The sequence below is a fragment of the Dendropsophus ebraccatus genome, chromosome 11 (assembly GCF_027789765.1).
Source record: "Dendropsophus ebraccatus isolate aDenEbr1 chromosome 11, aDenEbr1.pat, whole genome shotgun sequence".
Lineage (NCBI taxonomy): Eukaryota > Metazoa > Chordata > Amphibia > Anura > Hylidae > Dendropsophus > Dendropsophus ebraccatus.
The window spans coordinates 75,334,914-75,350,488 of record NC_091464.1 but is presented as its reverse complement, the minus strand read 5'-3'; the positions used below and the strand labels follow the sequence as shown (position 1 = coordinate 75,350,488).

Below are 15,575 nucleotides of genomic sequence, written 5' to 3'. Positions count from 1 at the left end.
TGAACATTTCACCTGGGGGAACGCGGCGGTAACGTATGGGACAAATTTCCGCCAGCACAGTGAATAATGAAGGAATGAAGAATTATGGAGTGGTAAGTAACTGAAGGCAAGTCAGTGGCGTATAATAATATTTCCAGAGTGATACTTTGTTACCACGTCAGATGATTAACTGCATCACCTACTTCAGAAGTGTCAGGAGCAGTTACTTTCTTTATACTCATAGCAAAGGATGACCACCGTTTCTGGTACAGGCAGAGTGTGTCACATGATACAAAGGGGAGTGGCCTGCAGTCTAAATGCAACAGAAAGGAAACTGCAAGAGAGGATATTTACATATAGCTGTGATGATATACATCAGGGATGGGAACCTTCTGCCCTCTGGTTGTTGCAAAACTACAGTTTTAGTTTTGCAACAGCTGGAGGGCCAAAGGTTCCCCATCCCAGATGTACATGGTGACACTGGGAACAATACAGCCACATCTTTACTTTGGGATCCCAATAGTTGCAATGTAGAGAAAAAGGCCTTCAATTTTTTTTTTTTTTCTTGGACACAGAAATCTAGTGATTTGGTCCCAGATCACAGTTCGAGAAGCAGGGCCGTCTTCAGCATCAGGTAAACCCAAGGTGCCAACTCAACTGGCAGGTGCCCACTTAGTTCTTTAAAGTAATACTGCCACCCTCTTTCTGTATGAGGACTTCTCTTCACAGCTGTAAAGTTTTCATACCTTACTTTATAATAGATTTTTTGGTGCTTGGTCCAGTAAAATATGCTTTTTATAGTTAATGGACTGTGCCGCCTGGGTGGGTCTTCACGGCAGCAGCACCACTTAGCTCCACCCACATCGGTCCCACCCTCAGTGACATCATCTGTGTCTAGGCACCACCTCCTCAGCGGCAATTGGAATGGGCCAGCCTAGAGGTCTAAGCCCAAACCCCTCTAGGTCAGCCCATTCCTATCGCCCCTCCAGATGGCACAGTCCACCAACTATAAAAAAAAAAAACATTTTTCACTGGACCAAGCTCCTAGAAATCTTTTATAAAGTTAAGTATGAAAACTGCAGAATTTAGGCTTTACAGCTGTGTAGAGAAGTCCTCATACAAAAAGGGGGATGACTGTATCACTTTAACTGTAAGGTCTCATTCACACGTTCAGCAATTTTTCACAAACATACATTGTGTCCGCAATCCATTTTTTTTTTTTTTTTGCAAATCTGCAACTTAAGGCAATACGTTTTTTTGTGGATGTTACGGATGCAACGTCTGTAAAAAAAAAAAAAAAAAAAATGCAGATGCCGTTGACTTCCATTGGCTAATCAATTTCAGCAGTTGAATTTTTTTTTCTACAAAAATGTGAAGCAAAATAAATAGCTGTTACTAAGCAACTATTCTAACACAGGGATGTCCTCTAGCAAAGATCTTTTCCAGGTGGATTGCACACAGACTAGCTACTACCAGGCAATATAGCATCTTGATTCCAGACAATCACAGGGTCATGGGCTCACTAAAACATTGGTTAGCAGTTACATCTCGGCAATCAGTTTGGTTGGACTTGGTCGTTTATAAAATCTTTGATATAGAATGCTTATAATGCAGGCGGCACAAGATTGATTTCCTGGCTTCTACAAGATAGCAGTCAGCTGAGTTTATTCAGCCGATGGTTTTCCATTCAAAACTCCTCTATTAGAAGCATACACCCCAGCTGTTGTGAGATTGGGCTGGGAGGAGATGGAGTGGGCTGGTTCCCCCTTCTTGACACTTGACTGAGAAATATAAAAGGGAATTTATACATATTTTTCAATCAGCACCTGCTCCACTTTTATACCCTAACAGCTATTTAAGCAAGGCAAAATCTAACCTGCTGATACCTTCCTATAGACAACAAGGTGCTGAGGATGAAGGCAAGTTTCTCACCTTCTTCCGTTGCTCAGTTGAAAGGGGTTATCCAGCAGTACAAAAACATGGCCACTTTTGCACCACTCTTGTCTCCAGATTGGTTGAGGTTTGATCCGTTCCATTGAAGTAAATGGAGCTTAATTGAAAACCACACCTGAACTGAAGAGAAGAGTGGGGCAAAAGTGGCCATGTTTTTGTAGAGCTGGAAACCCCTTTAAAAGTTAAATCGCTATGCTAATAAGGTGGTTTGGTTAATGGGGGGCAGGACTACCACCCCCAGGGCACCAATCCAGCCCGCCGCTCCACTAATATTCATCAGATGCTGGATCAGTGCACTGGGGGTGGTAAACCCACCCCTAGTGCACAGAGCTACCTTATTAGCATAGCTATTTAACTTCAAAATTTACAGACAATGCACCAAGGATGAAGGTAATACACTTAGGGTGCCTTTACACAGAGATTTATCTGACAGATTTTTGAATCTAAAGCCAGGATAGGATTTGGAGAGGAGAAATCTCAGCCTTTCCTTAATGAACCGTCCCGTTTATCGTCTGTTCCTGGCTTTGGCTTTAAAAATCTGTCAGACAAATCTCTGTGTAAAGGCACCCTTACCTTCATCCCTAGTGCCCCGTGTTTTATAGGGACATATCAGCAGGTTAGATCAGTCTAATCTGCTGACATTCATTTTAAGGGTGGGTTCACATGTACAGGATCTGCAGCAGATTTGATGGCGCAGATTTGCTTTGAATCTGCAAGTTCAAATCAGTGTCACCAAATCTGCTGCAGATCCTTTATGTGTGAATGCACCCTAAAGCTAAAACTTTTGATGCATTTTTTTTTTTTATGAAACATTGCAACAGGGACAAAAGTATAAAAGGCCATGCCTCCTCCCCACCTTGTCAAGCCCCCCCCCTTTCCAAGCTCCCCCAGTCCACTCATGGGGAAAGCCACACCTGTGGCATATCTGTTCTAGACGTCATAACATTTTACTACCTATATATTAAAATATTCCTAAACCTAAGTCGAGACTGTTGTCTGAGATAAGGATGCCGATGCTGGGAAGTGATCTGTTAATAATTGCAGCGGTAGAGAAGACAATAGCAGCTTAGACTTTCTCTTCTCGATGGAAGGTCACAGAGCACACCCAAACACCCTTCCTTGGCTGGGTCCTTCGTGGAGGAATATCTGGCTAGTCCTGTGTTTTGAGGCTCCATGGGTTCTTCTTTTGCATATTCATTTTTTCCAGGGAGCAATGCACCTAGGATTTTAATGCATTGAGCGCTTAACCAGCAGTGTTATCATTTGGCTGGTCTCCCTGAGATCAGTTAGGGCCCTTTTACACAGAAAGATTATCTGACAGATTATCTGCCAAAGATTTGAAGCCAAAACCAGGAACAGACTATAAACGGAGATCAGGTCATACAGGAAAGCCTGAAATTTCTCCTCTTTTCAAATCCAGTCCTGGCCTTGGCTTCAAATCTTTGGCAGATAATCTGTCAGATAATCTCTGTGTAAAAGGGCCCTATCCTGTTTCTCTTATGCTATTCATGTCAATGGGGCATATTGTGTTCATAGTTGCCTCCTGTGCATAGGGCAATTTAGTATCTGGTCCTAAAAAATAAAATCTAGGTGATACACTTCACTATAAAAGAATAAACCATCACCTCCTCTACACGACATACAGGGTAGGCTGTATTTTTTTTTTCCCTTATAAGGCCAGTGGATAAATTTTTTTTTTATGCATAAAAGCTCTAAACACATTAAGAAAACTATATTGTATAGTGTTATTAAAGCAGAAACAAAATGCGATTGGAGATCCCCAACATAATGAAGATCAGCAGATTAATTTATATAAAAATAGCAAAAAAAAATAAAAATAAAATAAAACACATGGAACATTTTGGGTTACTTCTAAGTGACATGATGGATGAATAATACGTCCTCCATGAGGGGCAGGATTGGTCTTACTAAAAAGTGTAAATTATCAGTTCATATTCAAAATATATAAAATATATCATGCTCCCTTCCGTAAGGGCTCTTGCAAAGAAACTTGTAATACGAAAAATAACAAGTTCCAAATTTATTAAAGTCCTCTGTAGAAAATCATGCCAAACACTGTACAGTCTGAAAATAAAAGCGCCTGGGGCTCTATGAGACGAGGAACTTGCATGGTGGTAGAAGGCCGTGTGTGCAGTCTGGATTTCCCAAGTGCCTAGTTGTCTTTATCTGACTGCAATGACGCTGTAGCCAGGGCTACGGCTGTGACTGGCTGTCCTAGACCATGTAACTGCAGCTTGGCCATCTTCTTCTGCTCACATTCAGACACCAGGCGGCTCAGCTCGGCTGCGCTGTATCCTATTAAAGTCTTCAGGTCGCAAACAAACTTGTAGACGAACCTTTTGCCTTGTACTTTACAGATCATATCCCCGTCATAGTAATATCTAGTGGTAAAAGAAAAAAAATGACAGCTTGTTAATATAAAGCAGGTTAGGTCTTACAGGGGTTGGAAATGGGGTCAAACTATCACCTATCCTGGAGGGAAACCAACCCTAATAGTCTGAATACAGCAGCGGAGCCTGTGCACTGCCACCCCAGTTAAGGGGGTTTTCTTACCTAATAAACTTTTATTATCTGTCAGATAATGCAAAACTAAACAATTTTGCAAGTGCTTTTCATTAGCAAAGTTGCTTATTTTTGCCCTATCCTCTTACCTTATAGTTGAAAGCTAGTTCCTAGGTTTTTGACCACCGCTAGGTGGTTGGAATCCTTGTGACCTGGTAAGCATACTTTTATCCCTTCTATGTCTCCCTCTTAGATCACAGGCTGCTCTAGGACTTATGGATTGTCCCTGGAGCCATGTCTGATTTTGTGACAGGAGTGGCGGTCTTTTTACAAGAAGGTAACTGTACCTATTCTAATCTTGAATAACCCTTTAAGTGTAGGTTTTTGTGTGCTAAAAACTACTTTAACCCCTTAACTATGCATGACTGATATACCCATCATGCGGCCGTTAAGGGTAAGCATAGGGCTCCCAGCGCAAGCCCTCTCTGCAGCCCACATTTTTGTTTACATCAAATCCAGAAACCTCACACAGCCCCATAGACCAAACAATAAAGGCGTTATAAGGCTGGGAATAAATCAATTTTACATTTTTTTTTTTTATTTTTTTTTAAGGTTTTAAATTTTTTAAAAGCCATCAAATAATATAAAAGTCATGCAAGTTACATATCGTTGTAATTGACTGACTTAAGGAACATGGATAACATGTCAGTTTTACCATAGGACAAACGGCGTAAATATGAAACCTCTCAATATAAAAAGGAATTGCTGTTTTTTCAAATTTCACTGCACATATTTTTTCTGCTTTGCAGCATATTTTATAGAAAAATTAAGCCTGTATTTGCAAAGTATAATTGGTGTTGCAAAAAATAATGGCTCATGCGAGTCTGTAGGGGAAAATATGCAAGTGCAGTGGCCTTTTAGACACAAGGAGGAAAAAACGAAAGCACAAAAATGAAAACTGGCTCCGTTCTTAGGCTGCATTCACACTACGTATATTTCATTCAGTATTGTGGTCCTCATATTGCAACCAAAACCAGGAGTGGATTAAAAACACAGAAAGGATCTGTTCACACAATGTTGAAACTGAGTGGATGGCCGCCATATAACAGTAAATAACGGCCATTATTTCAATATAACAGCTGTTGTTCTAAAATAACAGGAAATATTTGCCATTAAATGGCGGCCATCCACTCAGTTTCAACATTGTGTGAACAGATCCTTTGTGTTTTTAATCCACTCCTGGTTTTGGTTGCAATACTGACTGAAATATACTGACTGAAAAATACGTAGTGTGAATGCAGCCTGAAAGGGTTAATAATCATATTTTGTCTTTTTGCAGACATTTAAAAAAAAATTTTATTTTTTAATCACTAGAGCATTATTATAAATATATTTTTATATACTTAGCTAGGCTGTATTGCCAGTGTCTTGGCACACAAAGCGAATAAACCTGAAAAATCCTCCGATTTGCAGACTCTCTTCCATCCATGTAAAGATTCAGATATACAACATTTATTCTTCTATATTTAAGTTAAAAAAAAGCAACGTTTGATTCACTTACCGAAGTGCACGACTGAGTTTCTCGTAGTTCATGGTGGGTTTATTTTTACGTTGTCCCCATTTCTGAGCAACAAGTTCTGGTTGGTTTAATTTGAATTCTCCTTCATCTCCCACCCAAGAAATACAGTCTCTGGCGTCTTTATCTGTGAGCAGCTCTAAGAGGAACTGCCAGAGCTGGATCTGGCCATTGTTACCTGCAGGAAAAAGCAGTGAAAACTTCAATGAACTATATTACACAACACTGCAAGATTCAGCGCACCAAAGATGGATAGAGAATGGTCTATTATTTCTACACAAGAGTACACATGACCGTACTAACAGATCATTCCTATTCAGAACTGCATTTAAACAAAAAGATCTGTCAGCTAAATATGAGGTATAGGGCTGCAAGCATTTTCAGGTAGCTATAAGTGTTTATTTTTTTGCATCAACACCTTTTGATGTACCCAGTAGTAGGTCCAAAATTTATGAAACTATCAATTACGTCCAAGTTTAAGTGTAAAAAAAGGGGGTGCCAGGCTGCTGAGGTACATTAACTGTACCATTAGGTTTATTGCAATTGCAACATATGCGACTCTATGCCTCAGGTTCCTTTAAAAACTAGCCATACACAAGAATAGTTAACCAAACCTGCCCATTGTCTGACAACCAAATATAGGGAGCCTACTGATCTAGAACCAACACATCAGGTAATATGGTTATGAACTTGTGAGATATCAACACACCTGACCCTTTGTCAAAAAAGAAATAAACCAATGACTGAGGTGTATTTCAGCAGCCTCATCCTTAATGCTTATGGTAAAGTTGGAATCACAATTCTCTTGGGGCAGATACACCTGTGCAATACGCCCTGACTGCAGGTGTAATGATATCAAGTAGCTGCTGTTAGTTCAGGTCATCAGAAACACAGGGATGTAGTCCTGCAGGAATATCGATGCTAAATTGCAGCTATATAATGCTCATAATAAACTGGACCTGTGTGTATTGACTTTTGCAGGCTGGTACCTTGGCCTTGCCTGCTTGTTCAGTGACAGTGCCAAACCCTTTTTGCTGATCTGCACTCGAGTGTACACTATAACAAACTTAACATTCAGAAATCTAATAAAAACAAACTGCAGTTTAGTTTATGATCACCAAAGTGTCAGGGACAGAAAAGGGATGAACAATTCCTGTTTGTAGTCAGAAGAATTAGGAATGTAGTTCTGGATAGTTACCTGTCCTGTTTCCGGGAGAACTTCTGTCTTCTCCAGATATACGAGGCGCCCGCTGTACTTTTGCTACTTTGGTTTGTGTGTTTATAACTTTTATAGTTGTGGTGGGAGTTGCGTTTGCCAAAGACCCTGGAATTATCTGGACAGCTGCAAGGAAACAGGAACATTTTCTTTTGTAATGCAAACTCATACAAAACCTTGGTAAAATGTTAGCTGGATTTGTTTGCTGATTTGACTCTTAGTATTGCCAAGTCGTCAGTTACATAGGGTACATGCTGCAGATATACAAACTGCACACCTTAAAAAAAACAGATTTTTGAATCAAAATTTCTACTAAAATTAGGCCATGTGTAAAGGTGGCCTCAGACCTTGTACCTGCTATTGAGCCTCGCACTGATCATTAGAATGAGCAGGAAGAACAGGGCAGTAAAGCGTGTTACTCGTTGGCTTGCAGCAATCTCTGTCTTGTTTCTCTAGACTTATATCTGGGTCATCCAGAGATTTCTGCGGGCCAGGGAGTAAAGCCTGCTACCTCCAGCTTCTCCCTGCTCATTCTAACTTTTGATGCCACTTTAATAATTTACTATGACACACTTATATATATATATATATATACACACACACACACACAAACTTACGTTGATCAATTGTCACTGTTGCAATTTCTCCTCCGTGTTCTTGACTTGCCAGTACATCTGGAGAGAAGAATCACATGATAATAATGCATCTCTGCAGGAACAACTTTAGAAAGGATTCTAATCTGGTAAAGTTGTAAATTATTGCATATCCATTGCAAGATGAAAATGCAATTATAATTTAAAGGGACACTCATGTGAAGCATCTACGCTTGAGCATGGTTCAGGGAAATTAACGTTAAGAGGGGGGGGGGGGAGTGACAATATCACTTTAAGCATATAAAAGATTATAAAATTATAAAATCCTTTTACAACAAGCAGGAAAATATTTTTATACAATGGGGCAAATATGTGTGATCAAGACCATAGAATCATAGTAAAACCAATAAATAACATGGAGAAAGAATAATTTCTGCTGCACGTATTGGGAACCTTTTCTTACATTTCCTGAGCAGCTCTAGATGGCTCCATAATATCTCCCCTCTGGGGACTCTCTGAAAGAAATCTTCTTGACCGATCTGGCAGAGCTCTCTCCCGGGAATACTGAGCGCGTTCACATTAATATCGGTCATACCAAACTCCTTCATCACCCATAACACCCAATGAAGCACTTGATCTGTGGACCACTGGAGAGGATCTAGAAATAGACATACAATATATTAGATGAAATCTGTACAGTGTTATAAACCACAAACAATCTAGGGTACGTTCTTGACTGCACGTTATTCCAAGAGTGGAAAAATACACTAATATCTGGCAAAAATTCTTCAGCACCAAAAAACAGAATGGTATGCCAAATCTATGACATAACGTCACACAGACAGCTTCCGCCTGTCTAGTGTTATACTTACTAGATTAAGGATGCCATTTCTCAAATCTGCCCCAAGGTGTGTAGTAACCATGTGACTGTACTTACCATATGGTATGCCCAAGCGTTCCTGCTCCTTCCTGTAACCTTCTAATGCTGCAGCCCACCGGGTCACTTGTTCTGATGTTTCATCAGAGATGGTGACATGTTTTGTGTCGTCCAGGGTTATCACCTGGGCCTCTTCCACCAGCTGGGCTTCCACTGCTCCATGGTGAGCGTCTGGGTCAATCACCACTTCCACAGTCTCTACAGGTTTTACTATCTCAAGTATGTTCAGCTTTGGCTCAAGACCTATGTATACATTTAAAAAAAAAAAAAAAAAAAAAACATTGAGTTCATACTAACTTTTTTCACTAACTGAAAAATATAGAACAAACTCATTTGTTCTAATTAGACATTTTATAGAGATAAAAAGCCAAATAAAAGTAATCAGACTCTAGTTAACCAGTATCCATAAGCAAGGATAAACGATCCAACTTTATCAGTAAAACTTCTGTTTTATTAGGTTTCAGTAAAAACAGGACAATTCACACCATTGTGCAACACACTACTCAGTCTCTGATGACGCGTTTCAGACACACCCGCCCTTGCTCACATACAGATGTCTTTGAGCAAGGGCGCATGCGTCCGAAACGCATCAGAGACTGAGTAGTGTGTTGCATAATGGTGTAAATTGGCCTGTTTTTACTGAAAACTGATAAAGCAGAAGTTTTACTGATAAAGCTGGATCGTTTATCCTTTCTAATGGATGTTGGAGCACATTGCTGAAGGTGGATCCGTGCGAATCAGTGAAGCAGTGAGTGAGCTGACACTTTTGAATTTTATTATTTGTATGATGGTCAAACAGTGCATGGTACTAACCTTGCTGAGAAATAACCTGCACACTCAGTTGTACTGATCCATCAGTTTTAACTCCTTGGTCAAATAAACTTCTTTCGGGATCAAGCTGTTGGAGAAACAGATATAAACTATTTAGAATTTTTGACTATTATGAATTTTACATGTTTCATTAGTAGGAACAGCATGACAGAATAATAGAATAATAACTAACCAAATGGATATAAAAACTGGCAATTCTTGGTGCTGGCTACACCATAGAACTGTCATTCACAGAAAATGGGGACAACAACAGCAGTTCCCACCACGTCTACAGGCCCACAACCTAACAAAATTCATATATTGCTGTAGTACATGGTAGATTTTAAAGTCAGTAAATGCAAAAAGAAAAATTGAATATGAGTAAATATAATCTGAATATAAAAAATGAATATAAGCCCAAGCTCTGTATACTGTATAGTAACCATGCTGGGTTACGGCAGCTAAGGTGCCATTAAAGGGAATGGAAGATGACCTGCAGTAACAGAGCATAGGCACTAGACAATGAGCTTCCTGCGTATGTAGTGTGTACATCCTGGAGCAGTGGTTTTGCTGATCGGCAGGGGTACTGGCACTCCACCCATAAATCCAGAGGATAAGCTTTCAGCCACTAAACCCTGTAAAGTCTGTAAATCCAATGTTCAGGAACTGCAGAAAATCTACTGTAGTCAGCAATGTAAAGCTTTTACTATCTTTACTGCAAAATTACCTCCATTATGACGTCTACTTACCTGGATGTCTTGTAAACAAATTTCATGGGCATCGAGTGAGCACTGAAGTCTGGGCTCTAGTAGCTTCTTAAGATTTCCAATTGGCTCATTTATGTCAATGGACTGGCTGACAAACTCCGCTGTGGTGTAGGTCTGTTCTATGATGCTAAAATGTGAACATATGGAAGAGATGCATGAAAGACAGTCACACAGAAGAAGATGCAGATGGGGGTCAGACACAGGCACAAATAGGAAAATAAGACGCTGCATATTTCTTAGGATTTCATAAACTGAATAATAATATTATTATTATTGGATTCCAGTGGGCCACACTGCGGCAGCAGCAGCACTTCTCCTGCTAGTCCTCCATCAAATCTGAATCTTTTGCTTCATTACATGCTATAAGGGCCAGTTCACACTGAGCAAGATTGTTGCATTTCCGCCGCGCTCAGTGTGCTGCTGTAAGTGAATGGACAGGGCGCACGCTCGTCCACTCCCTCTACTCTCCTCTCAAATAACTAACATGTTAGTTCTTTGAAGGGAGAGCGGCAGCAGCAGACGAGCGTGCGCCCTGTCCATTTACTTACAGCAGCACAATGAGCACGGCGGGACTCCGCGGCGGAAATGCGACGATCTTGCTCAGTGTGAACTGGCCAAAAGAGTTGGATTTTCAGCAGTGGAGTGCGCTGCTGCATTTAGTCTTTGGCCGTATCTAGGGGATCACAGCGGGTCTCAGCAGTGCGCTGCGATCAATAACTTTTCACATCTGATGACCTGTACAGTTATTTCAAGTGCCAGTAATGCTTCAATGTTAGGAAAGTGGTGATGTGCGAGCTATTCAGATAGATCAACATGATTCCAGGATTAAATAGAGCAATGCTGGGATGGCGACACCTTACGTACCTTTCCTCTGTACATTCTGCCTTTTCTGTTCCATCAATTTCTATCTCTATTAGCTCCTCAGCCTCCCTCTTTGTCATGGCTAATTATTTTTAGTTGCAAACCTATGAGAGGTCAGAGAAAGAGAGAGATACAGATTACTCCCAATAATGTAGACGCGAGCTGCATGGCTATGCTTACACGACTCAACCGCTCATCTTCCCTAAAGTTGCGTATGTAGCTGTATTTTTGCAGAGTGGAAAGCCTCTATAAAGGGACCTGTGGACACTTTGAACAAGCACCTTTGTATAAGCAACTACCCCAAATAACACTGAAATCAAGGGGTAATATGTGAAATGTCTGGCATTCAACTGGACATTCTTAACCCCCATATCTACTTAGAGAACACCGAAAGGAAAGGAGAAAATTCTGGTTAAAGTACAATAAAATAATAAAGGGCATGGCTTAGCCTTGGTGCACGATACTAGACGAAACCAGAACAGGAAGAGGAGTAATCAGGAAACCGATAAAAACAGAGGAAAGACTGATGAGGAAACCAGGGTGGGAGCATGTGGCGGTCTGCTGACAATGACTGTGTATACACCGCACACAAAGACACTGTTGTGCAGCAAAAATCATCTGTGCCTTACAGCTCTATGGCTTCTAATTTCCTCCACTGAAGTCAGAAGATGACTAGTGATGGCTGAACTTGCCAAACATTTGGGTTTGTCACGTTCGTTCATCGCTTAAGATGATCTAACCACAGCTGAGGGTTTGCTACAGCTGTATCCACTCCAAGCGTTTGGGATATATTCAGAGACCTGGACACTATGGGGGAGACTTATCAAAGGGTGTAAAATTTAGACTGGTGCAAACTGCCCACACCATCCAATCACAGCTCAGCTTTCCTTTCAGCACTGCCTAAAGCTGAGCGGTGATTGGTTGCTGTGGGTAGTTTGCACCAGTCTAAATTTTACACCTTTTGCTAAATCTCCCCCTATATATTCATGTGTTGGAAAGTCTGTGCAGAAATTATATGTAATCCACAATATGCTCTTTATGTAGCTGATACCCTGCAGAATTACTGGAGATGTTCCCCATTCCCTTTATAAAGGTGAATGAAAATCTCAGATAAATGTGAAGATAAAGCAGCACCCACCACCTACAATAATTGCAGAATTTTATAATTTGTTTCTTTTTTTGTTTTCCTCCACTTCTCTAGTGTATACTCTTTGTCAATATTTACCATGCATAAGGGTGCACAGAAGTATCTGCCCAGGAAAAAGCTGCAGCTCTACAGGTGACACTTACTCTCTACGCTGCAAGATGATGGAAAAACAATTCTTCACCCGTGTCGTCCATTGGTTTAAACATATATGAAAACGCATTTCGGCTTTGATCTGAACAGCACCACAGACCAGATACTGCACGGGAGTAATGGTCACACAGCGACTATCGATAATCACATTTGAGCGATAATCGGCTCGTGTAAACACAGCGTACCATCAAGCGTCGAGCGATAAATCGTTCATCCTGATCTTTCAACATGTTCTAAAATTGTCGTAGGTCATTCGGGTAAAATTAGCAGATCGCTTTGTGAAAAAAGTCTTTCAATGATTCACCCTAAGGGTGGGTTCACACTATGGAATTCTAAATTCCGTCAGCTGTCCGCCCGCCTGGGCACGCGCTTTTCCGCCGGCTCCATAGACACCATTCTATGGGCCGGCATATTCCGCAATCCGCTAAAAGAGGTGACATGACACTTCTTTCAGCGTATAGCGGAATACACCGGCCCATAGAATGGTGTCTATGGGGCCGGCGAAAAGGCGTCCAGATGTGCAGGCGGACAACAGACGGAATTCCCCGGACATTGTCCGTGAAAATTCCGTAGTGTGAACCCGCCCTAAGTGTGAGATGGGCTTAAGTGATCTTAAAACAATCGTAATAACATTTTTTTTTTCAAACGATTTATCGCTCCATCTAAACACTGAAACACATAGTTACTTTGAAATCGTTAATCGTTCGATTGTGTAAAGAGACCATTAGGATGCGTTCACACCTACAGGATCCGCAGCAGATTTGATGGTGCAGATTTGATGCTGTGTTCAGTTAATAAATGAAATCTGCTGCGGATCCGCAGCAGAAAATAAGCTGCGGGTTCGGTAAGTATGAACGTACCCTTAGGGTGCAGCTTACACCTGAAAAGCTTTGTGATGAGTTTTAGCTAATAAATAACATTGGTCAACAAATTATTGTCCAGCGTCTTGGAGGGGTTACAGGCGCCCAGCGTCTTGGAGGGGTTACAGGCGCCCAGCGTCTTGGAGGGGTTACAGGCGCCCAGCGTCTTGGAGGGGTTACAGGCGCCCAGCGTCTTGGAGGGGTTACAGGCGCCCAGCGTCTTGGAGGGGTTACAGGCGCCCAGCGTCTTGGAAATCGGTTAATAAGTTCTCAAATCGTTAGTCGTTCACTAAAACTTCACAGATCGCTTCACCGATTCACCCTATGCGCGGAAGAGGCTAAAACAATTGCAACAACAATTTTTCCGTCTAAATGCTGATCAGTATAAAAAACGCATTGTTACTTCTAAATCGTTTATCGTTTGATTGGGTGAATTATCGCTCCGTGTAAACGCAGCATTAGCAAGAGCTAGTACAATTAACGACTATCGGCTAGAATGGCCGCTGATCAGCCAAGTACGGCGATAATTGTTTGGTGTAATAGTACCCTTAGACTACCACCAAGTCAATATTGTTTTTTACATAATAGGTACACTTTGGGATTCATCAGGTTTTTCACCTGTGCATATTCTGCATGCAGTGTTTTTCGTCCTGTAATCTCACTAGCTTTATGTGATGGAAGCAACCTACACCGTGTGAACACTGCCTAACTAAGCACATTTATGTCAATGAGTAACTACCTTATAGCAGTCTTGTAATTTGTCACATAAAAAAATTTTCAGGTTTAAAATTTCCAGTACTTACCAGCTGCTGTATGTCCTGCAGGAAGTGATGTATTCTTTCCAGTCTGACACAGTGCTCTGTGCTGCCACATCTGTCCATGTCAGAAACTGCTCAGAGCAGGAGAGGTTTTCTATGGGGATTTGCTGCTGCTCTGGACAGTTCCTGACATGGACAGAGGTGGCAGCAGAGAGCACTGTGTCAGACTGGAAACAACACAATAAACAGCAACTGAGGTCCTGAAAGGGGTTGTCCAGCGGAAAATCTTTTTCTTTCAAATCAACTGGTGTCAGTTATATAGATTCGTAATTTACTTCTATAAAATGAAAGAAAAAAAACTCAAGTCTTCCCATACTTATCAGCTGCTGTATGTCCTGCAGGAAATGTTTTCTTTTCAGTCTGACACAGTGCTCTCTGCTGACATCTCTGGCCCAGACTCTGTTTTCTATGAATCCCCATAGAAAACCTCTCCTGCTCTGGACAGTTCCTGTCTCGGCCAGAGATGTCAGCAGAGAGCACTGTGTCAGACTGAAAATTAAACATTTCCAGCATGACATACAGCAGCTGATAAGTATGGGAAGACTTGAGATTTTTTAATAGAAGTAAATTACAAATCTCTATAACTTTCTGATATCAGTTGACTTAAAAGAAAAAAAAAATCACTGGACAGCCCCTTTAAGGTCTTGTCATCCATCCCTGACATGTGACGCAATGTATATTAGAACTGTGGCTCTCCGCTAAGACTACGACTCCCAACATGGCTGTCAGGGCATGCTGGGAGTTGTAGTTCTGCAGCCACTATAGGGCCACAGGTTGGCCACTAAACACCTCACACAAGACCGATAAAAACTACAATTCCCATAAGCCCCCAGTGACACACAGGCCCATCTGTGCGCGTCACCAGTGTTACTCATACACAGAGGGAGCGCTGAGCCTTGTAGTCCCACACGTGACAGCAGCACACCGCACACACCGGCTAGAGGTAGGTGACGGAGCGCACAGGCAGTGACAGGGTTAATCCCAGGCCGCGCCGCGCCCCCCGCCACACACCTGCCCGGCCTCCGTACTTACCGCCTTATGCTCTCTCTTTTCTCCCGTTCGCTCTTTTTTTCCCGGCTTTCCGACCTCCAGGCACGGAAATGAACCGTGGCGTCAACACGCAGCGCGGCCAACGGAAACAAAACACAGCCCGGGCGGAAAAGGCGAGGGACTGGCTCCACAGCACCGGAAGCCGAGTGACGCACTTCCGCTCGACCTCAAAACGCAAGGAGGGACGGGCAGGAGCGGGAAAGCCACGCGGGGCGGAGACTGGGCGTGTCTATGAGTGTGTGGGCGGGCCTATGAGTGTGTGGGCGGGCCTATGAGTGTGTGGGCGGGGTAGTCAGGGAATGTTAAAAACAGTGGGCGGATCGGGGCGTGTCTGC

At 42.0% G+C, this 15,575-nt stretch overlaps 1 protein-coding gene across 1 annotated transcript; it reads right to left on the bottom strand.

Annotated features, from left to right (window-relative positions):
- Window positions 1-3,658: 3,658 nt before the first annotated feature.
- GABPA (GA binding protein transcription factor subunit alpha) lies at window positions 3,659-15,406 on the bottom strand. Its single transcript, XM_069945982.1, has 10 exons — window positions 15,223-15,406; window positions 11,219-11,319; window positions 10,337-10,481; window positions 9,591-9,675; window positions 8,778-9,020; window positions 8,304-8,498; window positions 7,865-7,921; window positions 7,230-7,373; window positions 6,017-6,209; window positions 3,659-4,334 (listed from the first exon to the last, which is right to left on the bottom strand). Exons 2-10 carry the CDS (start codon window positions 11,293-11,295, stop codon window positions 4,106-4,108), a joined length of 1,368 nt encoding a protein of 455 aa, XP_069802083.1. The 5' UTR covers window positions 11,296-11,319; window positions 15,223-15,406; the 3' UTR covers window positions 3,659-4,105.
- Between the last annotated feature and the right edge of the window lie 169 nt (window positions 15,407-15,575).